At 37.5% G+C, this 27,735-nt stretch overlaps 2 protein-coding genes across 3 annotated transcripts; both read left to right on the top strand.

Annotated features, from left to right (window-relative positions):
* The first annotated feature begins 434 nt into the window (after nucleotides 1-434).
* LOC108263610 (prostaglandin reductase 1) lies at nucleotides 435-13,382 on the top strand. The gene is made up of 10 exons (XM_017464619.3): nucleotides 435-521; nucleotides 4,414-4,523; nucleotides 5,127-5,172; nucleotides 5,261-5,320; nucleotides 6,815-6,982; nucleotides 7,071-7,188; nucleotides 7,431-7,586; nucleotides 8,914-9,019; nucleotides 9,869-9,987; nucleotides 12,750-13,382. The coding sequence occupies exons 2-10, from the start codon at nucleotides 4,418-4,420 to the stop codon at nucleotides 12,858-12,860; spliced, it is 990 nt and encodes a 329-aa protein (XP_017320108.1). The 5' UTR covers nucleotides 435-521; nucleotides 4,414-4,417; the 3' UTR covers nucleotides 12,861-13,382.
* A 3,267-nt stretch (nucleotides 13,383-16,649) lies between these two features.
* Nucleotides 16,650-25,889, top strand: zgc:56493 (Thioredoxin-like). Of its 2 annotated transcripts, XM_017464864.2 has the most exons (5): nucleotides 16,650-16,806; nucleotides 20,205-20,309; nucleotides 23,919-23,984; nucleotides 25,296-25,361; nucleotides 25,541-25,889. In XM_017464864.2, the coding sequence occupies exons 1-5, from the start codon at nucleotides 16,783-16,785 to the stop codon at nucleotides 25,601-25,603; spliced, it is 324 nt and encodes a 107-aa protein (XP_017320353.1). In that variant the 5' UTR covers nucleotides 16,650-16,782; the 3' UTR covers nucleotides 25,604-25,889. The 2 variants fall into 2 exon arrangements, with proteins under 2 accessions (XP_017320353.1, XP_017320354.1); XM_017464865.3 differs by lacking the exons at nucleotides 16,650-16,806; nucleotides 20,205-20,309 and adding an exon at nucleotides 23,017-23,264.
* Nucleotides 25,890-27,735: the final 1,846 nt, after the last annotated feature.

The following is a 27,735-nucleotide window of genomic DNA, read 5'->3' as shown; positions in this document are numbered from 1 at the left end:
GATTTTGAAAAAGAATAAGGGTTTTATGAGTTATTTATCAGTAATGCTTATTCATATACAAGAATAAATATCGATGTGTGTCTTTTCTTTCAAAGCTCTGACACCTTTTCACTCCGAAGCCCCTCTGAAGCAATATGCAGTTGTGTTACAGTTATACCATATTCCCACCTGGCTACAGTCTTGTAAATAGAAGCCGTATGCACAAACTCTGAAAACAAAGTTATCAGTTAGTGTTGAGGAAAGTGTATTATTTGTAAGTCATTTTTGCTTTTTATTTTGGCTCCCCGACCCTCCTTTTCTTTTGTCCTGTATAAGAAAGAGACATTTTTTGAATTGTTGTGTCTCACCATGACTCATTTTGGTTCTGAGTCATGATGACACTGGGCGGGTTTAGCCTAATATAAGTCATTTTCACAGGTAGTTGGGATACTGTACAATCTGGCAACCCTGATCCTCTGAGTTCACACGGAGCAACCTCTGTACATGCTTTTAACTTTCTGAGCACATATTTCAGCACAAAGGTAAGTGGAAAATGCTTGCATGCACATGTTTCTGATTTTTTTTGGAGTAAACTAGGATAGCATTTGACTAGTTTGTGTTTCTGTAAGTTTTTCATTGTTATTAAATACAGTTCTTATAGGTTTATAACTCTAGTAATTTCTATGAATAGCATGACATGATCAGTCTTGTTCTGGTTCCTGTGCAACTCTATATGCATACAAAATATCTCAGCCTTCATATGTAGGTAAATGGTTTACAACATGCTGCTTTTGGTAATTTAGCCATTTTTATTCTTTGGCAAAGTCATTTGTGTAGATGTAAGTGTTCTTGAAGTTGAAATTAGTGCATCTGTAACTTTATAAATATCTGGAAGAAGCTTTATAAAGAAAGCATTGCATTAGTGGCAGTGATAACTTTGTTACCTCCCCAACCCCAAACCCCTGTTAAACATATAGAGTAGAGCTGTACAAAACACTGATACAGTTCAATTTATAAGAAACAAGTGACAGATAATAACAATTAATCATGAGGTCATGAATCATTTTGATATTGTTTATTTGTTTATTTATTTATTTTGTAAGCCATTGGTATGTGGATATCTTATCTACATAGATAAAGGTGTTATGTTTATACTGCATGATAACATATTATGCCGTGTGATCAGATCAGCCAATTAGAGGATATATAGAGCATCCAGGATCACGATGCAACATACAAGACAATACTCTGAAAATATACACTACAACAATATACAATACCAACTATGACTCATATTCCACTGTGTAATTGTGGCACAGAGCTAATATTTGGAGCAACTTGTCCGTTTAGTTTCATACATATTTGCATTAGATTTGCTTATGCGGCAATATTTCCAGTATTGAGAAGTTACACTGTTGAATTAACACATATAAACTTATTTAAGTCACAGTGCTGTTGGATTTGTGATTGTAGCTAGTCAAAATGTGTTGATTAATTTCCTCATAGAGGACTTCGCTCTTTCCAGTTACTCAGTAACATGACAACCTTTTTTTGTTTTTTGCCTTAACTTCAGAAAAGGGAAAAAGGAGACTGGTGAGGGGATGACTGTTTATTGCACAACATTAAATAGAACCATAAAAGGATAAAAGTGGTTAGAACGTTCATCTCACACCGTGGCCCTGGTGTGTGCGGAGTTTGCATGTTCTCCCTGTGCTGTGGGGGTTTCCTCCGGGTACTCCGGTTTCCTCCCCCAGTCCAAAGACATGCATGGTAGGCCGATTGGCATGTCCAAAGTGTCCGTAGTGCATGAATGGGTGTGTCAATGTGTATGTGAGTGTGCCCTGTGAAGGATTGGCACCCTGTCCAGGGTGTACCCCGCCCTGTGCCCGATGCTCAATGGGATAGGCTTCAGGTTCCCAGTGACCCTCAGGGATAAGTGGTATAGAAGATGGATGGATGGATAAAAGGATAAAAACTATGTTGTGTCCTTCTATATTAAACAAAAATTTAAATCATTGGCAATTTTTTTGTGGTTTAAAAGGAAAATACAAACATACAGGTTGCAGGAAGAAAGCAACCAACTTTCTGGTGGTAACAATAACTATGTGTCAGGCCACCCTGTACCACTCCAGCACTGATTATTCTGTTACAACAGCACACTCTGAAGTGTTTTATTCCTACAGTAAAAATGCACTGAGCGATCAGTTGGCTTTTCTGAAGACAACCTTGCACCAGCATTCAGGTGGCCCACTTTACTGATGCGTTGTACAGTTCAGATTTAGTCACGTTAGATTATTTAGTCATACTCTAAATAAATCGGCAGTACTAATGTGAGGGACTTGTAAAATAATCCCTGTGATATCTTTAAAAATACAGCTGTATGATTTTAGTTTCCTCATTTTAAGTATCACACAGAAGAAAGGAAAACACACTGCATTTACAGCATTTAGAAAACACTCTTTTCCCAGAGCAACTTACAGAAGGGATTTGGATTCTTTATCAAATACATATGCTCACTCTAGTGCAAATAGGCTATGGTCTAGGAATAGCTAAAAAGGTAAAACTCTGTGACACAGGAATTAGTACAGCAAAAAGAGTACACGTTTATTTTATTTTTAATGAGTGGTATATATTTAGTGCTCATTTAAGTGCTTAGTGAACAGGTGACTCTTCCATTTTCATTTGAAGCCTGGAAGTGACTCAGGTGTTCTTTCAGCCAGGGAAGAGAAGAGTCTTGATAATTGTCTTCCTTGTGTCTTGATAGTGAGTCAAGTCGTGCTAGAGAATTGAAAGAAACGTGGTGCAGAGCAAGATTTGATGAGTGCCTGAAGGATGGTGGGGACTGGCCCATTTTTGGCTCTGTATGCAAGCATCTATGTTTTAAGCCTGATGTGGGCAGCTACAGGAAGTATGGAACAAAGCAATTGGTCACATAGGAGAACTTGGGGAGATGACCACAAGTCGTGTAAGGTAGCTGCTTTCTGAATTAGTCTCAGCTGGTCCGATGGACCGCAAGTTGTAGTAGTCCAACCCAGAGATGACAAGGGACTGAAAAAATACATGAATGGCCCCTGTAGAGAGGAAAAGTTGGTTCCTCCTGATGTCATGAAGAGGAAACCTGCATGGCTGAGTGTGCTTAGCAACATGAGTGAAGAATGTTTGCTGGTTGTTCAGAAGCATACCAAGGTTTTGTGCATTGTCAGATGGCATGATTCGAATGTTCTCTAGGGAGATGAAAAGACCTTGACATGGGGATGCATCTCCAGGCATGTACACCAACTCAGTTTTGCTGTGATTTAGTTTGCTGGGCTGCTGTCACCTGCCAGACACACTGAGATCTGAGCAGAAACATAAGCGTCTTAGGAAGGAAAGGAATGAATGAGCTGTGTGCCATCACCAAAGCAGTGGTACAGAAAACTACTGCATGTGAGGATATTGCCTTGTCAGGAGAAAGGGTATATAGGGAAAATAGAAGCAGGCCAAACTATGATCCTTGTGGAAAACCAGTAGTTCGTCTGCATGGAGCAGATATACATCATCTTCATGTCACCTGATATAACCAGGTAGGAAGCAAACCATCGCAATGCTGGATCACTAACTCCAACTCTTGTGTGGATGGACAGGAGAATCTTGTGACTGGCTGTGTCAAATGGATTAAGACAAATCAGGACTGATCACATACTGGATGATCTACCAGCATGAAGCTTCACAATAACAGCCATATGGGCAGATTTTGTAGACACAGTGACACTTTATAGCCAGACGATTTAGGTTTCTGGAGGTCCTTGTGACATGTGAGAAAGAGCTAAACAATACCAGTCAGTATTTGCTAATATCTGAAGCATCTAGTGTGGGCTTTTTTTAGAATGGGTATAACCCTTGTCACTGGTGAAGTGATGAAAGAGAAGAGATCTTTAGAAATCATCTCAGTTTCAGAATTTGTTCTGTCGAAAGAGGAGAAGTGGAAGAATGTAGAGTAGTAATAGATGGTAGGGAAATTTTGTAAATGCTGAAGATAACTCTAATACATCAGAAAATTACATATTTTATCATATTATATTATCAATATTATGTCATCTTTTTGCCCAGTTCTAGTAAAGACAGTTCTAGTAAAGCACAATTGTGGAAAAACAGTTAGCAGTAGAACATGTGAAAACCTTTACAAAATTATGTGGTTTCTATAAAACATAGTAGTTTTGGCTTAATTTCTTTCTTTCTTTTAGGGTTTAACCCACGAAAACTACAATATACACTAAGGAAATTATTTACTGCCACATTTCAAATAAAATTCATCTATTCAATCTGGTTCACAGCACAACATGTCATGGTTATATTTAACCTTTTTAAAAAAACAGTCCTCTGTTTAAACAATTTAAATTTTAATTACATAAAATGTAACTAAACTAATTTATTTGTCTTTTCTTTGCAATCCAGGACGATGGTTCACGCTAAGTTTTGGACACTTCGCCAGCACTTTGTGGGCTTTCCCAAGGACAGTGACTTTGAACTGAAAGAAGAGAATCTTCGAGAACCACAAGATGGAGGTCTCTGGCACAAAATAAATCAACTAGGATGATGAACTAGAGAATATCATATAGTGACTAAAAGTGAATTCCTTCCTTCATTCCGTCATTCATTCATCTCATCAGTAACCAGTTTTCTCATGGTCAATTAAATAATTTTCTTACAGTAGGAATAGATTGATTTGTAAATGATTTCTGCTAGATAAATGATCTCGTGAATGAGGCCACACTAGTTGTGTATTGAAACGGGCACACCACATGGTGTCAGCATTTTCACAATAAACAAGCAGCTTCATGTTTATACTCAGAGAAGCACTACTATGGAATCAGCTCTCCTTCCTGAAGGGCATTGTTATTTTATCGCATAATCAGATGAATAATCGAAATCAGAAATGTTAAGATATGCCACAGTGCTGCAGCCCTCAATGACAACTTAATTAATTATGAAATATATAAAGCTTCTATTTTTAGATCCTTTCCAAAAAGATCGTCATGAAATAATTGCCTTCATTCTTGTATAATAGTTTTTTATGTCTGACGAGATGACCTGAAACTCATACTTTAAAAGTTTAACTCAAACATATACATAAACAATAATGACATTTTGTGTTGTAATTCTTTCAGAGGTACTGCTGGAGGCTGTTTTCTTAAGTGTGGATCCATATATGAGGTCAGTAGGGCATCATGTTACTTGCACTAATGTAAGTCTTTAATGTACACTACAGTATTTTCAGTAATTTATTGTCATTCATTCACAGGCCATACAGTCGTAATCTCATGAAGGAAGGAGATACAATGATTGGAACCCAAGTGTCCAAGTAGGATTTATATATTTATAACAGTGTATAATGTTTGCATGCAGGCGCGCATACACACACACACACACACACACACACACACACACACACACACACACACACTAACTAACTAACTAACTAATTAACTAACTAAATAAATAAATACAGAATTGAATGTTTAAGGAAAGGACTTATATCCAAGTGGTTGTATGTTTCTGTAATGTCTTTAAGAAATAGAAATAGGATGGGGAAAATTTCCAATCCAGCTTTTAATGATTGTAGAATCAACTTATTTGTAGTTGTACTGCTCTTATATTAAGCACTCATGTATATTTGGCTGCTATGATAATCCCTTATGTAACCAAAACAGGCTTTCTATCTCTGTCAGTCCTAGAGGATACTAATCAAATGTGATAGACAGCCTTCCTCCAGCAAATATTTAAATCCCCTGGCCCAAATATAGCCAAAAACACTGACACGTTTTTTTTAGGGAAATATTATTATTATTAAGGGGAAGAAAAGTTGCCTTCCATAGCATTGGCAGTATACCCAAATCTTTCAGGCTTGTGATTTTAAGAAGCCTAACCTCAACTCGTGTGAACTGTCAAATTATAAGCCAGTATCCCCGCCCTCCTCCCCTTTTTTATTAACAGGAGCCAAGAAAAGCTGTAGCTCAACAGCAAAGCTCATGCTTGAATGGGAATTGCATTAAATATTTTAGTCAGCGTTTAGGCATCAATACTGTGCTTATGCAACAATGCAGCACTGCTTAAAGTAGTAAATGTCCTGCTACTGGCCTTCGATCAGCATTGCATATTTTTGTTTGCACTAATTGATGCAGCTTTTGATACAATAGATCACAATATTTTTCTGTATTTTTCCAGACCAAAATGAACTCTTAAGAAAAGCGCTTTCATTGCCACTAACCCCTCTGCCTTGCTCATTAGCTATCTAAACCTACATCTATGAAAAGCTGTTATATTATTCATCTCTCTACTCATCACTCAAATTATGAAATATGATATCTCACTGTAATATCATGCTGCTCATTCATTTAATGCAAACTGTTTTTGAATTTTTGTTGGACAGCACAGTTTTGGTGGACTCCATTGGTTCTATGGCAGATTTAAATACACTTTGATTTAATGGGAGCAAAGATGAATGCTCATTGGTCAACATGCTTTTTTCATGTTCCAGTTTTGTTTCATCGCTCCACAGAACAGAATCCCAAAACTTCTGGGGCTTATTTGTATTATTTTCAGCCGATTTTTCTTGTGCTTTTGGGCCAGTAGTGGTGTACGTCTTGGAGTTCTGGCATGGAAACCTTCTGCATTTAGTAACCTTCTGCGCCTTACTGTGCTCACTGAAACCTCTAACTGAAAAAGTCTTGCTGCAGGTCTTTTGCGGTCACTTGAGTGTTTTTCACAACCTGCCTTCTCAGAAATCTCTTGCCAATTTGCCTTCCTCTCTTTATTAAAGAATATGAACCCAACACACTGTTTCTGTTGACTTTAGGGTGGTCCAGAGCAAAAATCCTAACTATCCTGTGGGCACTTACGTGGTTGCAAACTGTGGCTGGAGGACACACTCTCTGTCTGATGGCTCTGACCTCAGGGTGATTCACTCTGATTGGCCAAAGGTGCTGCCACTGTCTTTGGCTCTTGGGGCCATCGGCATGCCAGGGTATGTCTACACTGATGATCACGATCGTTATCTTGACCATTGCTAGGAACATGGGATTAAAGCCTTTATGTTGAATTTCTCTGTGCAGACTGACTGCTCTCTATGGTCTCGAAGAGGTCTGTGAGATTAAGGCAGGAGAAACCCTTCTGGTTAATGCTGCAGCTGGAGCGGTGGGCTCTGTGGTTGGACAAATCGCCAAAATCAAGGTCATTGTGTATGAAGAACTTACTCAGATGAATGAAAATATCTTCAGGATTATAAAACAAATTTTCTATTTCTATTCGGTTTCTTATTACTATTAGACATGCTGTCATTCCCGGGTCCAGACTGTAAAAATAAGACCTGTCCATTCAGTACTTCATTTATTTATTTATTTATTTATTTATTTATTTTACTTCAAACGTGAACATGATTTGAATGAATGTTTAACATTTCTCTCATCCTGCAGGGTTGCACAGTAGTGGGCTGTGCAGGTTCAGATGAGAAGGTTTCCTATCTCAAGGAGCTCGGCTTTGACTATGCCTTCAACTACAAGACCATCAGCTCACTGAAGGACACGCTGCTAGAGGCAGCACCACAAGGATACGACTGCTACTTTGAGAATGTAAGAGGAGCATGCTCATTCATCTGAACATCTAGAAACCAGTTTATAGCAACAAGATGTTTTGATGTATTAAATCTCATTACTGTGATCATTTTGTCCTAAGAGTATGCAAATATTCACACTCGCCTGTATGTCATAGTACTAATGTTTCTCTACTAGGAATCTGGTAATATACTCTATCATCATTTAAAATGATTGGTAATGCTTTACATCAAGGTTCCTAACTAACATTATTTACTGCTTTTAATTATATTATTTACCACTTTGGTTAGATTAAACACTAAACTAGCGATGCTAATAGTAAGTAAAAGTAAGTAAATACTTCAATAACCAGTGTTCATACCATTAATGAGTAAAATGAATCCCACAGTGTTCATTATGAATCAACACCTTAATGAATGGGCACAACATGGGCGACTGTGGATCAGGTGGTAGAGCGGGTTGTCCACTATTCGTAGGGTTGATGGTTCGATTCCCGACCCACATGACTCCACAGGCCGAAGTGTCCTTGGGCAAGACACCGAACCCCACGTTGCTCCCGATGGCAAGTTAGCGCCTTGCATGGCAGCTCTGCTACCATTGAAGTGTGTGTTTGTGTGTGTGAATGGGTGAATGAGAACCAGTGTAAAGTGCTTTGGAACTGCTAAGGTTAAAAAAAGCGCTATATAAATGCAGATCATTTACACCATTAATGAACATTTTTGTAGATACTAACTGGTGAAATTCAGAAACGAGTCTGAAACAAGTTCTAATATTTACACACAGACACCAGAATAAGCTATCATTTAGTTACATTCTGAACTTATTTTTAGTCATGAATTAAATAAACTGCATTTTGTTTCCTTTTAAACCACTTACAAGTACTTAAAATACTTCAAGTAAATATTAATTGACATTTGTTTGAAAGGTAACAAAATACAGTTTATTCAATTCATGGTTAAAAATAAGTCCACATAAATTACAGAATGTAACTAAATGATAGCTTCCTGTACTCTGGTACAATTTCACCAGTTAACAACTACCAAAATGTCCATTCAGGTGTTGATTTACATTGAACACTGTGGGTTTCATTTTACTCATTAATGATATGAATATTGGTTAATGCAGCTGTTGATTACTTGGCTTATTTGGTTTACTGTTGCTAAATTTTAACGTTATTTGCAGTGTATTAATGCAAAAGTTCATGGTGATTTTTTTCTTGTTAACTGATTACAGTACATAATAAGTTTAAAAAAAAATAAGTCAAAAAGTGGTAGTGTCAAAATGTAAGCATTTACTTATAGAATTATGGGCAATCTGAGGATCAGGATAATTCCTCTGTTTGCAGGTAGGTGGAGAGTTCAGCAGTGCTGTGATGCCACAGATGAAGCTGTTTGGCAGGATCGCTGTCTGTGGAAGCATCGCCACTTACAACGATACCGAATTACAATCAGGTACACAGGACTGCTACCAGGGTAGCATCAAATAAAAAAGAAATTTCAGTAGTCTTAAATTGCAGTTTTCATTATGAAGGTGAATATAAGCTACAATTCTCCAAGTAAAGCAATTCATTTTAACTTTATATAGGGTAGGGTAGTTGGTAAATTGTTGCCGTTTGGCAACAATGTGCAAAATGGTGGAAAGTATTATAATGTTTTGTTTGTCTTAGAAAACTCTCATTTTAAGAGCAAAGGATTATGAATGTCTTCATGTTATTTAATGACATTCATGACTTAATAGCATAACAATAAAATTAATGTCCTTTTAATTGTAATTATAATATGAAAATAGCATAGGTATATCCACCCAGAAAGACAGTGACACAATTTCCTTCATCAAAAGTCTACACTGAATTTTGTCACAATTTAAAAAAAAAAAAAAAAAAAAAATTACCATTCAGATATATAACCAATGGATATTTCTATTCTGGATCTTTTCATGTCCTACATTTCAATCTACAGTAAACGATATCTTTCATAATTGCCATGCTACTCCATACATTATACCACAGCGCCGTTGAATTCTCACTTCTGATTGGTCAGGAGGTGTTGACTCATTTTCTATCACATCAGCACTTGTTTTATTCTTTACGTAGTGACAATACATAAATACATAATAAACGACAGGACACTATAAAAGATGTAATACACTATAAAACAATTAAACATGGGACGCAAGGACAATAATCTAAATGTTTTTTTTTTTTAAATCATTTGTTTTGTAAAAATGTAAAAGCTTTTAGCGGTATCTTATTTGGGATTTTTGGTTTTGGTCTTGATCTCATGGGATGCTTTGTGTTTCAGGGCCATATGTTCAAACTCATATGATATTTAAGCAGCTGCGCATGGAAGGATTTCTGGTTTATCGATGGAAGCACAAAGACCATGAATCAATCAAGAGACTCTTGGACTGGGTAAAAGAGGTGAGACAGAAAGAGAGAGAGAGAGAGAGAGCGAGCATCTGGCTACCACACAATACAAAAAGACTTCAAAGTGTGCTGCCTAATTATAGTCATAGATCCCATTATAAGCCAGCTCATCACCATTCTCATGAATTTTGCAGCAGTTTTCAAAGCAGCTGATTAACATGTTATTGAATAGAACTTAATGAAATGCCACTGAACAGGATGAGTGTAAGAGAGGAGAATCAAAGAGAGATGGTAAAGGACAGAGTGTAAGGCTTACGACTCTAAATATGAAATTGCTCATACATATGTGGCCAATCTGTCTTATTTACATTTCCATTGCACTCATTTCTTGGCTGTTTATATACTAATATTGGCATCTGCCATGACATGTGCATTTGTTATGAGGAGGCATGTACAGTGGTGCTTGAAGGTTTGCGAACCCTTTAGGATTTTCTATATTTCTGCATGAATATGACCAAAATTATCACCAGATTTTCACACAAATCCTAACTGTAGACAAAGAGAACCCTATTGAACAAATGAGACAATAATGTTATATGTGGTCATTTATTTATTGAGGAGAATGATCCAATATTACAATTCTGTGAGTGGCAAAAGTATGTGGACCTTTGCTTTCAGTATCTGGTGTGACCCCCTTGTGCAGCAATAACTGCAACTAAATGTTTCCGTTAACTGCTGATCAGTCCTGCACATCGGCTTGGAGGAATTTTAGCCCATTCCCTAGTACAGAACAACTTCTACTCTGGGATGTTTTTGGGTTTCCTCACATGAACTGCTTGCTTCAGGTCCTTCCACAACATTTCTATTGGATTAAGGTCAGGACTTTGACTTGTCCATTGCAAAACATTAACTTTATTCTTCTTTAACCATTCTTTGGTAGAATGACTTGTGTTCTTAAGGTCATTTTCTTGCTGCATGACCCACTTTCCCTTGAGATTCAGTTCTCTCCTGACATTTTCCTGTAGAATTTGCTGATATGCTTCAGAATTCATTGTTCCATCAATAATGGCAAGCTGTCCTATAACCGATGCAGCAAAACAGGCCCAAACCATGATACTACCACCATCATGTTTCACAGATGGGATAAGGTTCTTATGCTGGAATGTAGTGTTTTCCTTTCTCCAAACATAGCGCTTCTCATTTAAACTAAAAAATTCTATTTTGGTCTCATCCACAAAACATTTTTCCAGTAGCCTTTTGGCTTGCCCACGTGATTTTTATCAAATTACAGATGGGCTGCAGTGTTCTTTTTGTAGAGCAGTACTTTTCTCCTTGCAACCCTGCCATGCACACATTGTTGTTCAGTGTTCAGTGTTCTCCTGATGGTGGACTTGCATAGAAGTTACCCTGGGTTCCTTTGTGACTTCGTGGACTATTACAAGTCTTGCTCTTGCAGTGATTTTTGTTGGTGGACAACTCCTGGGGAGGGTAACAGCAGCCTTGAATTTCCTCCATTTGTAAACAATCTGTCTGACTGTAGATTGGTGGAGTCCAAACTATTTAGAGATGGTTTTGTAACCTTTTCCAGCCTGATGAGCTTCAACAACTCTTTTTCTGAGGTCCTCAGAAATCTCCTTTGTCCGTGCCGTGATACACTTCCAAAAACATGTTGTGAAGATCAGACTTTGATAGGTCCCTGTTCTTTAAATTAAACAGGGTGCTCACTTACACCTGATGGTCATCCCATTGATTGAAAATATCTGACTCTAATTTCACCTTCAAATTAACTGCTAACCCTAGTGGTTCACATACTTTTGCCACTCACAGATATGTAAAATTGGATCATTTTCCTCAATAAATATATGACGAGTATAATATTTTTGTCTAATTTGTTCAATTGTGATCTCTTTGTCTACTTTTCGGACTTGGGTGAAAATGTGATGATGTGATGAGGCTGACTGGTATTTCCAAATTGTCCATAGTGTGTGAGTGCGTGCGCGATTGTGTCCTGCGAGGGGTTGGCACCCCGTCCTAAGCTCAAGGCTCTCCGGTGACCCTGTGCAGTATAATTATTATGGAAAATGGATGGCTGTATGTTCATTTGAGAAATTAAGCCAAGCACGAAGTGTCAGAACTAGTGCTAGATAATTAAAACTAGTATTTTTGACCATCACATAAGATAAGAACTAAGAATAAGTTCAACAATTGCAGGTATTTCCAACATGTCACATTAAACACACATACAAGCAAAATTATGAGTCATGTAGCTCTTACTTCCTCCAGTATATCATGTGATCATTTTCTCATTTTAATTACATGTTTCTGGTACTATGTGATGTCCAGAGCTGATCTGAGATACACTAATTGATGAAAGTGTATTAAATATGAACAATAGGCAGCTGAGAAAGATAGCAGAAATAAATTCATAAAATACAGATACGGACAAAGCCAGTAGCACTAGACTCAACTAAGAAACAAGGGCAACATGCTGCAATAACCAATTAACAAGGAACAAAGCATCAAATCAAAGCTTAAATATGCACCTAGGTACATAGGAGTGTATATACAAAAACAAGTTAGACTTAATGAGACTAACTGCTAAGAATTTGGTGAGATACCTAAACACAAGTATAAACAATGATTAGGCATTGTGAATAAGACCGAGCTGGAAAAGTGAGAGTTCATGACCCCAAGAAGGTCAAAACTGTTCCTGTCAAGTTTTACTTCACTTTTTTTTCTCCATTACACTGAATTGTGCCTGTGACGTTTTTAATTTTTATCTCTTCTGCTTGTTCTGTTTGGGGTTTTTTTTCCAGGGAAAGCTCCAGTGCAGGGAACATGTCACTGAAGGCTTTGACAACATGCCTGCTGCATTCATGGCTATGCTAAAGGGAGCCAACACTGGCAAAGCTATAGTAAAAATCTGAATACAATATGAGCCAACTAAACAGCCAATAATGCTAACTCAGAAATCCTCTGAATGCTAACTCAGATTGCTAACTCATAATCACTTTTTAAAAACTCCCCAAAGCACCAAAACCATGGTGAAGAGAAAAGCATCTCAGAATGCACAACATGCCAAAATTTGAGATGGATGGGCTACAACAGCAGAAGAGCACATCGAGTTTCCCTCCAGTCAGCCAAGAACAGGAATCTGAGGCTAGAGTGGCCACAAGCTCACCCAAACTCGACAGATGAAAATTGGAAAAACATTGTTGCCAAACTGTCCAGTCTGGCACCAGTAACCATACCACGGTCATAGTCCCTGAGATCACATTTTCCTCATTCTGATGTTTGATGTGAACATTAACTGAAGATTTTGATCTGCTGCCACGATTACCATGTTATGATAATTATTGCATGAATGGTTTTACCAAGTTGTAAGGCAAACAGTGTGATATGTTATGTTGCTGCTTTAACAATAATCTAATAAATTGTTTCATAATGTATCTAACAGTCTCATTTTCTTACGATTGAAGTTGTCCTGGTTTAAATGTTTACTTGAATTTGAAATGAGTTCTTGCAATTTCCAACAAAAGCACTAAGAGACCCCCGTGTGTATGTGTGTGTTTGTGTGTGTGTTTGTTTGAGTAGAAGGGCTCTATGGTCTCTTGGTCTCTTGGTCTCTTACACACATGGTATTAATGATTTCTCAATGAGTGTAAGTGTGCTTAGGGTCCACTTTTGATTATTTGAAATGTTTTCTGCTTCACATCTCGTGTTAGAATCTCATTTAGGTTTTGTCTCCTTGGAAACCCAGTTCATTTGATGCCAACCGGTGCTAGTTCAAATGAGAGATAATAGTAACACGAATACAACCTCTCATCAGAGGACCACCTGCTTCATCATTCCTGCATTTATTTCCACCATCCTTAGAGCTGTTTCTCTCAAACTGGAGTCTGTGAACCAATGCTATTTGAAGTACAAAAAAAAAATCTAATTTTTTATATATTTTTTATTGTAGATTATTTAAGGGATGTATATAATGTGCTCCTGGTATAGGCTACACAATGCAGGCAAAGGAGGCTCATTTTTTTTTCCTAATGTGACACAGATTTGGTATTTATTTATTTAAATGACAGTGTGAATGGTACAAATCACATTATTTTAAAATTAGGACACTTTCAAATCTGTTACTGGAATCTGATATATATAAATGCACTGAGCCGCTAAAAAATTGAGTGGTCATGGCGTCCACATTCAGACCACTGCAGCTTATCCTAAGACTCATGACCTCATTATACGTGACTAAACTAATATAAAATAATTTTTAAAATTACATACATTCAATAACACTTAACAGTAACGAAGTCCATTGAATGTAGTGAAGTAAAAGCACATTTGTGATTAAAAGTAAACTTTAGTAAGAATATAAATATGGACAATTAAACCTATTCTTAAAGTACATATTTTTCCAAAAAGTTACTCAAGTAAATGTAACGAAGTAAATTTAGCGTGTTACTACCCACCTCTGCTAATTACTACCAGTTAGATAAGGTCTAATACACAGTTGGAAAAAAAAGCCAACAACATTGTAAATTAGTTAGGCTTATAATTATACAATTCTTATGTCTGAAGGTGAGAAATTGGTGGGCATGTTGTATAGTTAAAGGACTTCTGTTTTTCCCAGCGTCATGCTTTTTTCCATCAACATTAATCTTCAGTATTCAGTAACCACTTTATCCTGCATCAACATATCCAAAATGCCAAGGACTGGAACTAAACTTAGATACATATAGACTAGGGATGTAACCAAATATAACTACATTATTCAGATTAAATAACCAATTCAGAATGAATACAAATACAGATGAATACAAAGACAGATTTTTTTAGAATGCTTGCCAGTTTCATGTGACATTTGGTTAAGACAGGGGGTGTGGATAGGGACTGTAATTCACATGATGTAATCTAAAAACCACATGATTGGGAGTTTTTCTTCCATCCTTTCAGACTTCATACTTTCAGGGCAATGTTCATTTACAAATTGGATGTGCACACTTCTTTTTTCTTTTTTTTTGTCTCTTGTCAGTGGTTTGCTCCAGTAGCCTAAATTGCATTACATAGCTCCAAAGTAAAATAATATTTGAACTTTATTTCAGTAGCTTCAAACTGCCCTGAAAGTCACCAGTGACTATTGAGTGAATAGTCACTATGACTATTGTTAGCACCTTACAAACAAACTATTTCCCTTAATTTGGGAGAAAGATGTAGTAATTTTGAAAGATAGTTCCCTAGCTTACTCAGAAAGTTCCCCAGAGTGTCTACATGAGATCAGTTATGAATTTAAGTGAAGTAGTTGAGGAACTGTACAAGTTCAGAAGTTAACTGAAGTTATAGCCTGCAGATTGCTGTTTATTGTTATTATTTGTAAATGAAGAAATTTGTGGTAGGGGCCACATAGTGGTAGGGGTCACATAGAAGAAGAAGAAGAAGAAGAAGAAGAACAACAACAACAACAACAACAACAACAACAACAACAACAACAACAACAACAATAATAATAATAATAATAATAATAATAATAATAATAATAATAATAATAATAATAATAATAATAAATACATACATACATACATACATACATACATATATATATAGATATCCTGAGCACTAAACAGATACAGATACAGAGTGGCATTGGGTTACACCCTTTACTAAGTGCTTTACAAATGTCCACAGTCTGCAGCTTTTTTTTTTGTTTGTAGAATGCTCAACACACAGCATTTAATCCAATAAACATGAAAGATTATAATTAGGATAATCAAATTTCCTTCTATTTTGCGATTTCCACTCATTTAGAGTCATTAAGTATTATGAAATACAAATACATCAATACGGTGTGACTCACAAGATGGCGTATTGCCATTGAAATGCAGCATGACGTAACGCCACAGCAGTGTTGCCAGGTCTGCTGTTTACGCGCAACTAGCGTACAATTGATGGTCTAATGTCTAAGCTGACTTTTACAGTGTATTGTACAGTAGCGACAGTTAAATCGTAATAAGTACGATATAACTTTACTGTTTTTTGTGTTTTTTTTCTTTACAATTTTAAAGATTCAAAGCTTTACATAAAAAAAGAACACAGTACTGAACTTTAACATCTAATTAAACGATTTCAGTCAGAGTTGATCATTCATTCATTCATTCATTCATCTTCAGTAACCTCTTTATCCAGGTCAGGGTTTAGATATGTAGGGGGTTTGTAATTGATAATGAGTCTTTATTGGTCACATATACAGTAGAGCACAGTGATATTTTTTCCTCTTCGAATACCCCAGCCTGTGAGGAAGCTGGGGTCAGAGCGCAGGGTCTGATACAGTGGCCCTGGAGCAGAGAGGGTTAAGGGCCTTGCTAAAGGGCCCAACAGTGGCAGTACTGGGGCTTGAACCCCCGACCTTTCCTCCGGGTTCTCCAGTTTCCTCCCCCAGTCCAAAGACATTCATGGTAGGCTGATTCCCAAAGGGTTTGTTGTGTGTGTGTGTGTGTGTGTGTGTGTGTGTGTGTGTGTGTGTGTGTGTGTGTGTGTGTGTGTGTGAGATTATTCCCTGCGTTGGATTGGCCCGCCTTGTTTCCCATGCTCCCTGGGATAGGCTCCAGATACCCCGCGACCCTGATAGTTAAGCGGTATAGAAAATAGATGGAGGGCTGGTCAGAGGATGCTAGTTTTTAGTACAGACCTGGCAACCTCACGGCCCAGATTTGCGTGTGTGGGGGCGGGGCTTCTGGTTAAGAGCGCAGCGCGCGACACTTTATAACATTTCAGTTAGATCTGGTCGAGGATCTCAGCAGCTGCAAGAGGAAGTTTTTAAACTTCTGTGGTTTTAGTCTCTTAACCATAAACATCATGATCATCATAATTGAAGATCAGGTAAGGACTGCAAAGCTAATAAGTTTGTGATTTCCATGTTCTAAAAAAAGAAGATTTTAAGTCAGGTTTTTTTTTCAAGCCGAACATGAACGTTGCCTGTTTTTCTCTCTGTATAGTGTAAAGTGCTTCAAATGAAGTTAATGTTCATAAACATGTAATCCGGACGTATTTATCTCAATCATGCGACTTATTTAACTGACTAGTTAGTTCACTTTATTATTATTATTATTATATTATTACCTCAGTGCAGTTACCTAACAAATCAACCGTATTCATGTAGCTTTAGCTTTAATAAGTTACGCTCTGTTCTGTGGAACTCGTCAATTATGGTGGATTATAAAGAGGTTTAGATTTGATCTATTTTAGAGCAAAACATTTTTTCCATTTCTTGTAAGTATTAGTTTTGGCACCGCGCTGCTCGCCCCCTGTGTAAGATGGCGCTAGCTCGGTTAGCAGTGTGTCTGTGTACTCGGGCTTTAAAGCTCCACGTGCTGATTTAAAACGAGAATACTATTTTATATATAAAATATTTTATTAATATCTGAAATGTTTAGCCAGAGAAGTTTGGCTAAAGTATTATTTTTTTTAAATCCTGAGTCGTCTTTTTTTTAAAGAAGAAAACCGTTCATGCTAAGCTAACTAAGCGTTTTAAAGAAGCCAAAATGTCGCCGTTTCATGGAGAAAAAGGGATTTAACTCGAGCAGTGTGGAGGAAAAGCGAGTCAAATCTTTTTATATGGTTGTATTTGTATAATTTGTGATGATCAGATGGGGACACACTTCATTTGAACTCCCTTAGGTGTCAAGGTTTTCATCGAAATATTTCAGTCTTCATTTTCCTCCACAGTTTATACTCGACTCGCGTTAACACACGCACACTCCATGTGTGTGTTCAATTATTACTTTTCTTTCTGAAGAATTAGTCTGTCGGGGGGTTTTTATTATTTTTTTAATGAATTAAATGAATAATTTTACACCACACTAGCAGACAGTGCTAACTGGTGGTACATTGCGCGCGCTGCAGCTCAAGCACGTGGGTCTGAGGGGTTTGGGTGTGGGGGTAAAAAGGCTCCCTCATGAGATGTTGTCGGGGGGGGAGGGGGGGGACTTAATCCTAAACAACAATCTCTATTTTAGGCACTGCTAAGTATTTACATGAACATCTGGGATTGATCAGAGTATTCACCCAATACAATACACACTCAGTACGTTTACATGGATCACAATAATCCAATATTAAGAAACTAGCATGTAAACAGACCTTAATCACACTATTAACGTCGTGTTGGAGTTTTCACCACATTTTGCGGCAGGACACGTACATACACGGCAGAGCTCAACCGTTTAACGGCAAACAAGAGAGCACGGCTGCATCCAAAACCGTTTACTTACCTACTGTATAGTCGGAGAGATGCATGTATTTCAGCAACTATATAGTGGGTAAGTGTGTAGTTTGGGACGCAGCCCACGGCTTCGAGCAGTCGTCTGTTTGCACGTACAGCATGATGAATAATTAACTGCATTTGAAGCTTTCGAAAAATTAAAAATAAAAGCACCCAACACTGTATACGTTATCATAACGAAGACCAACTGTATGCTGATATGTGAAATTCTGGTGGGGATGGCGTGGCATGGGGACGTAATGATGTGACGTTAATTGATCTATGTTCTATAACATGTAACACGGGAACATGAAAGGAATATTCTTAAAGCGACTCATGTAAACACCTTAATCACAGTATTGTCTTTTTGAGAATAAGGTCAATAATTAGATTACTGCTGTCCATGTAAAAGTTGTCACAGATTTTCATATTGCAGCCATCGACGTTAGTGTAATGATGCTTGTGGAGCTTCTGTAAGGTTTAGGATTCTTGTACAGGGCTGAGTGTGAAATATGGGGGGGGGATAAATAAACATGTATATTATTCATCAAAACTCTGGAGTAACACACATGGAACTATGTGAATTATGTTGTGATAAAAATCCAAAATAACTTAGTATTTTAGCATCTTCAAAGTAGACGCCCTTTTTCATAGTATTTCCAGAAATGTGTTCTTGGTATTTTCTCAACCGATTTCTTGAGGAATTTCCCTGAGATGCTTTTTAAACAGTATTAAAGGAGTTCCCACCTACGCTGGACTCTGATCAGCTGCTTTTCGGAATATTTCGCTCAAAGTCATCCGTTTAAAAGAAAAAAATTGTAAATAAAATGTTAGCTTTCTAATGGAAGAAATTAATGTTCGTGCAATTATATTTTTGTCTACAACACCGATTTCAAACATTTAATCGTACACCTTCAGATCAAAAGGTTTTAAAGATCATGAGAAACATTTCAGTCGAGTGTCTCCAAACTTTTGTGTGCATTTCAGTTGTTTCAGTTAGCAAATAAGATCTACTTACAAGACACCAAGTTTTCAATTGTTGTCTTCAGATGTTCTCTTGTCCCTTTTCATTTCCATGAACATACTCTATTTTCACACCTCATCTTTATATCTTTCAAAGTAGGTTTTTAAAACGGCAAGAAAATTTATCCAAGTTATAACTTCCAAATTTCTGAATTTGTTTTGTGAATCTTGAAGTATGTGTTTTATATATTTACAGCATAAAGGCATTAAACATAACATAAACAGCATGTCTGTCTTGTACATTGGCCATGTGTTTATAATGTGAACATAGCTTTTTCAATAATTGTCCCCTTGCGTATGGCTGTACACCCGAAAACTTGCCGTTTCTGGCTTTTCAAACTTCAGCTCAAATAGGAAAAATTTGCTTCACTGAAGGGGAAAGGATGTGGAACATGAAAGATGCATGGTTGTACATTAGTAGTGGTTATTGTCATATTGTGGTTGTAGTTTGACTTATGAGTCATTCATGAGCCTCGATCTTGAGTCAATCTGGGGGGAGGGGAGTGTGCAGGCCTGTTGATTGGTAAAAGATGAGGGGTCCTTATTATTGTATTTTGCCCTGCTGTTTTATTGCCTCCTGTCATTATCCCAATGCAACTACATTATTTGGAATGAACAGAATATATAGATGGAGTGAGATGTGCATACATACAAAGTACATAAGACCAGGTGTCTACATGCATATACACATTTGGCATAGTAAAAACTATCTACATGTGAAATCTGAGCTGTTTTAAGCATCACTATACGAAAGGAGCACAATACTGCTTGTCACAGTGCCTGGGGAAACTGGCAAAACCACATTTTGCAATTTTGATTGATTTTATGAACGATGCCAGAAATTCTGGTTCAACCACATTAATAAAAGGTGTGCTGCTGGGCCCTTTGGATTATATGCCTGTGGTGATTCCCAGCTTTTAGAAGATGTAATATCGCCAAAAAAAAAATTCTGTCTAACAGGTTTAACATTATTTCTAATGTCGCTTCTCTACAGGCAGCTTTTGATAAAGCTCTGGCTGATGCAGGCGATAAACTCGTTGTTGTGGACTTCACAGCCACGTGGTGTGGGCCTTGCCAGAGTATCGCTCCCTTCTACAAAGTGAGTAAATCCTGCTTGTAATCTAGTTCATCACATCTCCTAGCATGCCTCATCGAGACTTCATATACCTGGGTGTCGCTGATGACTTGTCCTGGATGGAAATGGATGCTGATTTAAAGCTGAGTTACACAGATGTTGGATCTTAAGTCCACTCCTGATAACATGGGTGTTGCTAAAATTACTGCTACTGTGTTGTATTAATTATTTGTAAGGATTAAAGTTTATAAGGACAGTAGTGTGAAATGCATCTGTTTATTGAATTATCTGTAAGTGTCTAATGATTACACTGAAACCAATGACATCTCTGTCCTTAGTAATGGATATTCAGGTTTATTCCTTGGAATTGATTTGAAAAGAAAAGATTCAATCAGTTAATAATACTGCTGCTTTCACACCCATTTGTCTGGTTTCCAATCCAAATAAGAGCAAAAGTCGGTAACTTGGAGTGTGCAGAAATTCTTCATTTGTTGGTCAGAAAAACAATGGCGATTAAAAGGTAAATAAATCTTTACCCACTGTGTGTAGATATAATAATCACCTGAGCCTGGAAACCACACAGTCTGTGCTAAATAAATGTTTACCTAATTGTATAAATAGCTCGCTCCCTAGCACAGGAAGTGTGTGTGTGTGTGTGTGTGTGTGTGTGTGTGTGTGTGTGTGTGTGTGTGTGTGTGTGTGTGTGTGTGTGTGTGTGTGTGTGTGTGTGTGTGTGTGTGTGTGTGAGAATACACTATCTGGCCAAACATACTTGTGAACACGTGACCATCGCACCCATATATGCTTGTTAAACATCCCAATCCAGATTTAGTCCCCACTTACTATCCTGATAACTTCTGTGAAGGCTTTTGACTAGATTTTGGAGCGTGGCTGTGGGGATTTGTGTTCATTCAGCTACGAAGAGCGTTCGTGAGGTCAGGCTCTGATGTTTGGTGAGGAGGTCTGTGGTGCAGTCAGTGTTCCAGATCGTATCAAAGGTGTTCATTGGGGTTGAGGTCAGGGCTCTCAAGTTCTTCCACTAGAACCTTGTCAATGTCTTGATGGACCTCACTTTGTGCACACTAACATTGGCATTTTGGGCTTCTTGGTTCCAGTGAAGAGAAATTCTAATGCTACAGCATACAGAGACATTCTAGACAATAGTATGCTTCAACTTTGCGGCAACATTTTTGTGGATGACCACCATGTGGGTGTGATGGTCAGGTGTTCACATACTTGAGGCCATATAGTGTATGAGTGATTAGTGTGTGATTTTAGATTTTTTTTTTTCTTTTCTTTTTTTTGGTTCTTTGGCTGCTGTGGTGCCCAGATGTCCCTTTGGGGATCAACAAAGTACAACCCCAATTCCAAAAAAGTTGGGACACTGTAAAATGCAAGTAAGAACAGAATACAATGATTATCAAATCTCATAAACCCATGGTATTCACAATAGAACATAGAAAACGCATCAAATGTTTAAACTGAGGAAATGTACCATTTTAAGGGAAAAATAAGGAAATTTTGAATTTGATGGCTGCAACACGTCATTAAAGGTTGGAAAAGTGTTGCTAAACAGCTGGAGGTTAATTAGCAACAGGTCAGTAACATGATTGGGTCTAAAAAGAGTATCTTAGAGAGGCAGAGTCTTTCAGATGTAAAGATGGACAGAGGTTCACCAATCTGTGGAAAAACTGTCTACAATTTGAACAATTTCAGAGTAAAATTGCGAAGACTACAAATATCTAGTCATCTACAGTACATAATGTCAAAGGATTCAGAGAATCTGGAGAAATCTAGGGACAAGGGTGAAAATCAGTACTGCATACCTGTGATCTTCGGTCCCTCAGGTGGCACTGCGTTTAAAAACGGGCATGATTCTGTCATGGAAATCACTGCATGGGCTCAAACACGTCCAGGACTCATTATCTGTGAACACCGTTCGCCGTGCCATCCACAAATGCTGGTTAAAGCTCCATCATGCAAAGAAGCCACCATATGTGAACATGATCCAGAAACGCCGCTGTCTTCTCATTTGAAATGGACTGTTCTAAAAGTGGAAAACTGTTCTATGGTCAGACGAATCGAAATTTGAAATTCTTTTTGGAAACCATGGACGCCGTGTCCACAAAACTAAAGAGAAGACGGAACATCCAGCTCTTTTTTTTTTTTTTTTTCTCCTTTATTTTTATACCCAGTCATATTACTAATCTGTTGCAAATGAACCTACTTGGTTGCAAAATGTTCCTCCAGCTGTTTCTTTTTAGTAACACTTACTTTTCCAGCCTTTTGTTGCCCCGTCTCAACTTTTGAGACGTATTGTGGCCATGAAATTAAAAATTACCTTATTTTTTCCTTAAAATGGTACATTTTTCCTCAGTTTAAACATTTGCTGTTTTTTTTGTTCTATTGTGAATAACATTTGGGTTTGACATTTGCAAGTCATTGCATTCTGTTTTTATTTACATTTTACTCCGTGTCCCAACCTTTTTGGAATTCGGGTTGTACATCCATCTACTATGGACAGTGCCAGATTAGACATTTACATTTATAGCATATAGCAGATGCCCTTATCCAGAGTTTACATAAGTTGTGGTTAGAGGTTGGTGGTTAAAGGTGGTTCTTTTGTGCTTTGGGTTTGTGGGTATGTTTATGGTTATGGTTTTTGTCCACTTGTCTGCCTAGATGAAAGCGTCACTGAAAATTAACACAACATTCATCTGACTGGTTACCTTTATCCTGTGATGAAATGTTTCTTAACTGATGGGAGTGGTCTCTTCCATGGACTCCGCCCTCATCCACAGGTCATGAGTTCTTACTGAAGTATATGATGAGGATGAAAATATTGTAAATCGTATGTTATGGCCTTCAGTCATCAGATCTCAATGCAACTGAACACCCATGGGAGATTTTGGGGGCAGTGTGTTGGACTGTACAGTCCTCCACCATCCTCAAAACTGGGAATATCTTCTGGAAGAGCGGGTCAGTACAGAGACCAAGGTGGCTTATGTTTCCAATACCTTAACAAGACACCATGTTGGTTTTTCCTTTAATTTGTCAGCCAATTATTTTCATTTTACCAGAGCTCTGGTCCCATAGACAATGGTGCACACTTTGAGCTCTCGGTTTAGGGTTTTTTTTTGGTTTTGTTTTTGCATGCCGTACACAAACGTAGGATTTTTTTATTTGTTTGTTTTCAGGAGCTCAAGGCCTGTTTTTGGTGTCCATCCATGCTTCTATCTGTTTGTCTGAGATTTGAGTTTCTGGCTAGCATGATATCTCAAGAACTAGTGGTTGAATTTATATGGAATTATCATTGTGACAGGAACAAGTAGTGTGGGTTGACTCACAGGTATGTCTAAAAGGTACATGCGAGAGGCCTTTGCATGCCGGTTTCTTCGTCCCCACCCCGCTTAGTTTTGCACCCGACTTTGCATTACTCTGCCGTAGGCAGCCCTTGGGCCACTTCCAAACCTTTAAAGGTTTAGATTTCTTGTTCTTGGATTCTCATTTGCATTAAAACAGATGAGCTTCAGTTCAGTGTATTGTGCTGTTGTCCGACATGCTATCCAGCGGATACCTTTTACTAACATTAATTTTTAACTAGACTTCTTATCTTCCCTCCCTCCTTTTCAGGGGCTGTCTGATGCAGCAGGTAATGCCAACGTGGTCTTCCTCAAGGTAGATGTGGATGATGCACAGGTTAGTAAGCGCCTCTAATCTCACTCCATTCCTTTATTCCAGCGCTGTAGGGGATGTAACTGTATCTGTAGTAGTGCTCTGTGCCTGTATTTGGATTTAAACCTGCAGTAGGCATTGGCTGAGCTGTATGAACCATTCCACTGGGGTGGGGGAGGGGCTCCAAAGTAGAAATGACAGCTCTGTTAGCATGGTGTGAATTCTGTTTTTGGTGATGCAGCTGTGGTTGAGGAACTGCCAGAGTTCATAATTGGTCTCAACTAAGAGATGTGTGGGTGTGTGCTAAGCTTTTGATAATAGTTTACATGTATGTATCTACTTACAAATTTACTTGGTTGTATTTCATAAAAATATTAACTAGTTTTCTACTTCAAACCATCATAAGCCTGACAAGGCATCTACTTAGGATGCTGTAAATAGATTTATGCAGGGACATTAAAATGGTTCATCTATGAACCTTATTCATTTCCAAAAGCATGACCAGTGTGCATCCTGTCTGTCTTGAGAACACTCAAGCTGTTCATTCTGAATAATGTATTTGTGTTTGTTTACATCCCTGCAGTCTGGCATTGAAAACATCCAATATGTTCCATTAAGATCTTTCATGTTGTGATTCAGCTTTACGGTCCAGAAAAAGCCCCTCATCTCTGGGTCTTTGGCTTTGCCATGTGAATCCTGCCTCCCCTTTTACTTCAATGCTATATTGAGTGTGAATCTTTTAAGTCCTGTAGAGAAATCAGATGTCCTATCTTGCACATAGAACACCCCTTATTTATAAAGAAAAAAAAATCATATAAGCTCAACACACGCGTTTTTTTTATGCTCTTTTTGAAATTTGATCTAATTCAACCAGACATCTTAATGTATTTGGAAAATAAAATAAGTTTTTCAGTGTTTTGAACACATGCATACTGGCCTGTTTGCACATACATGCATTGTCATGATTTACTTCATCTTCCTTAAACGGAAAGAAGCCGAATTGTTGTTTGAGGAAGATGGCATTTTGTTAATCTGGGTAAAACAGAACTTTAAACTCCATAAATTTAGTAGTAGTATTAATAGTAGTGGCGCCAAAATCAAGTGGGAAGAAACATATTGAATATTCTCCTGCACAGCAGTAACCCAGGTTTATTGAGAAATAAAGTTTAATAAAACTCCAATGTAATATTTTACAGATTTGTTGACCCTTTTCTGAACATTAAAAATGGCAAAACTCAAAACTACACTTAACAGAAAGCTGAAATCAGAACTGTTTTGTTTATCTAAGTAAAAAAGGAACCAGATTACGAGTCGTCTCTCTCTGTCTGTCTGTAGGATGTGGCTCAGTCCTGTGAGATCAAATGCATGCCAACATTCTACTTTTACAAGCACGGAAAGAAGGTGGGCTGGTTTCTTTACTCTAATTAAAGTACACACAAGAAGAAGGGAATTGAATAGTCTGCCATTATTCTGGTTTGCATTTCTGCTGAGTCGTTTACTAAAGTTTCCTGCCTTGATGGCTATAACACAGTAATGCTTTTTGTGAAGTGTAATTTTACTCCCTTTTATTTGTGCTGCAGATCGACGAGTTCTCTGGGTCCAACCAGATGAAACTGGAGGAGCTGGTGAACACTCACAAATGAACACTGAGAAATGTGTGAAGCATGAATATAAATACAAGCTTGACCCCGAACATGCCTGCTGTCAGTCCCATAGACTTTTCTAACAAGCACTCATTTTGTTGCTTAATGAACTTTCGATGCCCTGACGGATGAACTGTAGAAATACTATGTTTAAACAACTACGCCTTACTCAGTTCATTGTATTTCCATAATTATTTCAGGTTTCTTTTTTTAAACCATGTAACTCCATGATTTATGACCAGAAAACTAACCATTGAAATCAGATGTAATAAACAGATCTATAGAATTCAATCTCTACCTTGTGTTTTTAAAATATATGTATTTATTTATTTATTTTAATAAATACAGGATAAAGTATTTCTCTTATAGACATGACTATAAAAGTGAGACGAGTCATGCACAGATCATATAATAATAGCATAAGTAGAAACTTCTGGAGCTGGTTGGATGCAAAAAAAAAAAAAATGAAAGCAGGAAATAAAGTAATGATTGGAATGTGAATTAATGCCAGTTAACTAGTACTAAAGAAAGTCTGTAAACATCTCCAACAAAGCCTTAAAGCCCCGTCAAACTTTTTTAAATGGCCCCTTTCAGTTCTAGCATCAGTGGTGAATTTACTATTAAATGCAAAAGAAAAAACAGTGCATGTCTCTTCATTTAAGGGATTTGTGTGTGTTCTTTATTTCTGCCATTTTCTTCTGTCTGGGTTTGAGGGTTGTGAGGGTTAGGCTGAATTCTGGAAAACAAGGTTTTGACATGAACTTTTCCTACCAATAATATACTGACATCTTTACATTTAAGAAAACAAATGTATTTATAACAATAACCTTTTTTTTTTTTTTTTTTTTTTTTTTTTCTTGTAGCCTTTCCTTGGCTGCCTGACTGCAAAGATCCTCTTGTCTAAGGAACCAGTTTAACACTGCCAGTGGTAAAAGACATTCTAAAGATGTCTAAAACCTTGTTAGCCAGGTGTTAAGTGCCATAGATGAAACGGACACAAGCCTAATAAATCCAGTTTGTAATCAGATACCGGCTGTCGTGTCCATAACGGGCCTGTTAATTCGCATCATCGTCAAAACAGAAGAGCGTTCACACAGTGTACGGACAGACGTGGGCAGTTTCTTTAATGACCTGATAAAAGACTTCTAGGAAATTTAGTTAACTAAACTGACTGAAAGAATCTGCGATTATTTCCCCATTCATGAACAGAAATCATTGGAATACTAGGATGTTGAAGTGCCACGAGTGACAAATCTCTCGGATAATGAGGCCAAAACCGATGTGAAGGATGATGATGATGATGAAAGGGAGAACTTGTTCCTGTTGTAAACTTGCAATCTGTCTGTAATATTTTTATATTCGGTTATAAATGTAGAGGTGTGCAGGGCAGAGCAGCTGGAATGGAGGCTGTGTATGCTATAAATAACTGTCTTATTAAGGTACGTGCAGTAGAGGAACATTTCAGTTCAGGATATAATTTTCAAAACTATATAGAGAAAATTTGAGTGTGATCATGTAAGGAGTTTTCCCAGGCGCTGTACCAGTCTGAATTTTCTGTTAATTTACATCTCTCTCTTTCCCCCAACCACAGAAATTAATGCGACATCCCGCTCACTATAGCCACTTGGCGCCTGAGCGAAACTGAGTATCAGCATTTTAACCTTTCTCTTCACCATTTTAGTGTTGTACTGGTGAGTGGCTGTCTTGTGTTTGTTAAATCTGTGAATTAAATGAAAATGACCAATTTAAAAAAAAAAACCCAACGTAGGCTTTTTTTTTTTTTTTTTTTTTTTTTTTTTTTTTAAAGTTACACATTTACATGTGGAAATGATGAAAAGTCAATATGATACCGTTTCTAACTGATAAAATCTGATGTATAGCAACGATTTAAATTTAAAAAAAAAAAAAATCAGTCACTCAAAAGAGGTCATAAGTATTTCAGCAGAATTTAAAATGTTTGGAGTTTTGAATGAAGACTTGATGAAGATTAAATTTGTGGAACAGTTGATGTATATCGTGTAGCTCGGCCCCTATGGATGAGCTGTCGCTGGTGTGGATGAGCAACTACTCTGCCTGGGTGGAGGCAAGAATTACTTTTTCTTCCTTAACTATTAATGATTATATTATAGCTA

Source organism: Ictalurus punctatus, chromosome 3, assembly GCF_001660625.3.
Source record: "Ictalurus punctatus breed USDA103 chromosome 3, Coco_2.0, whole genome shotgun sequence".
Taxonomy (NCBI): Eukaryota; Metazoa; Chordata; class Actinopteri; order Siluriformes; family Ictaluridae; genus Ictalurus; species Ictalurus punctatus.
The sequence above is the reverse complement of the archived record's forward strand: the minus strand, read 5'-3'. Positions and strand labels throughout refer to the sequence as shown.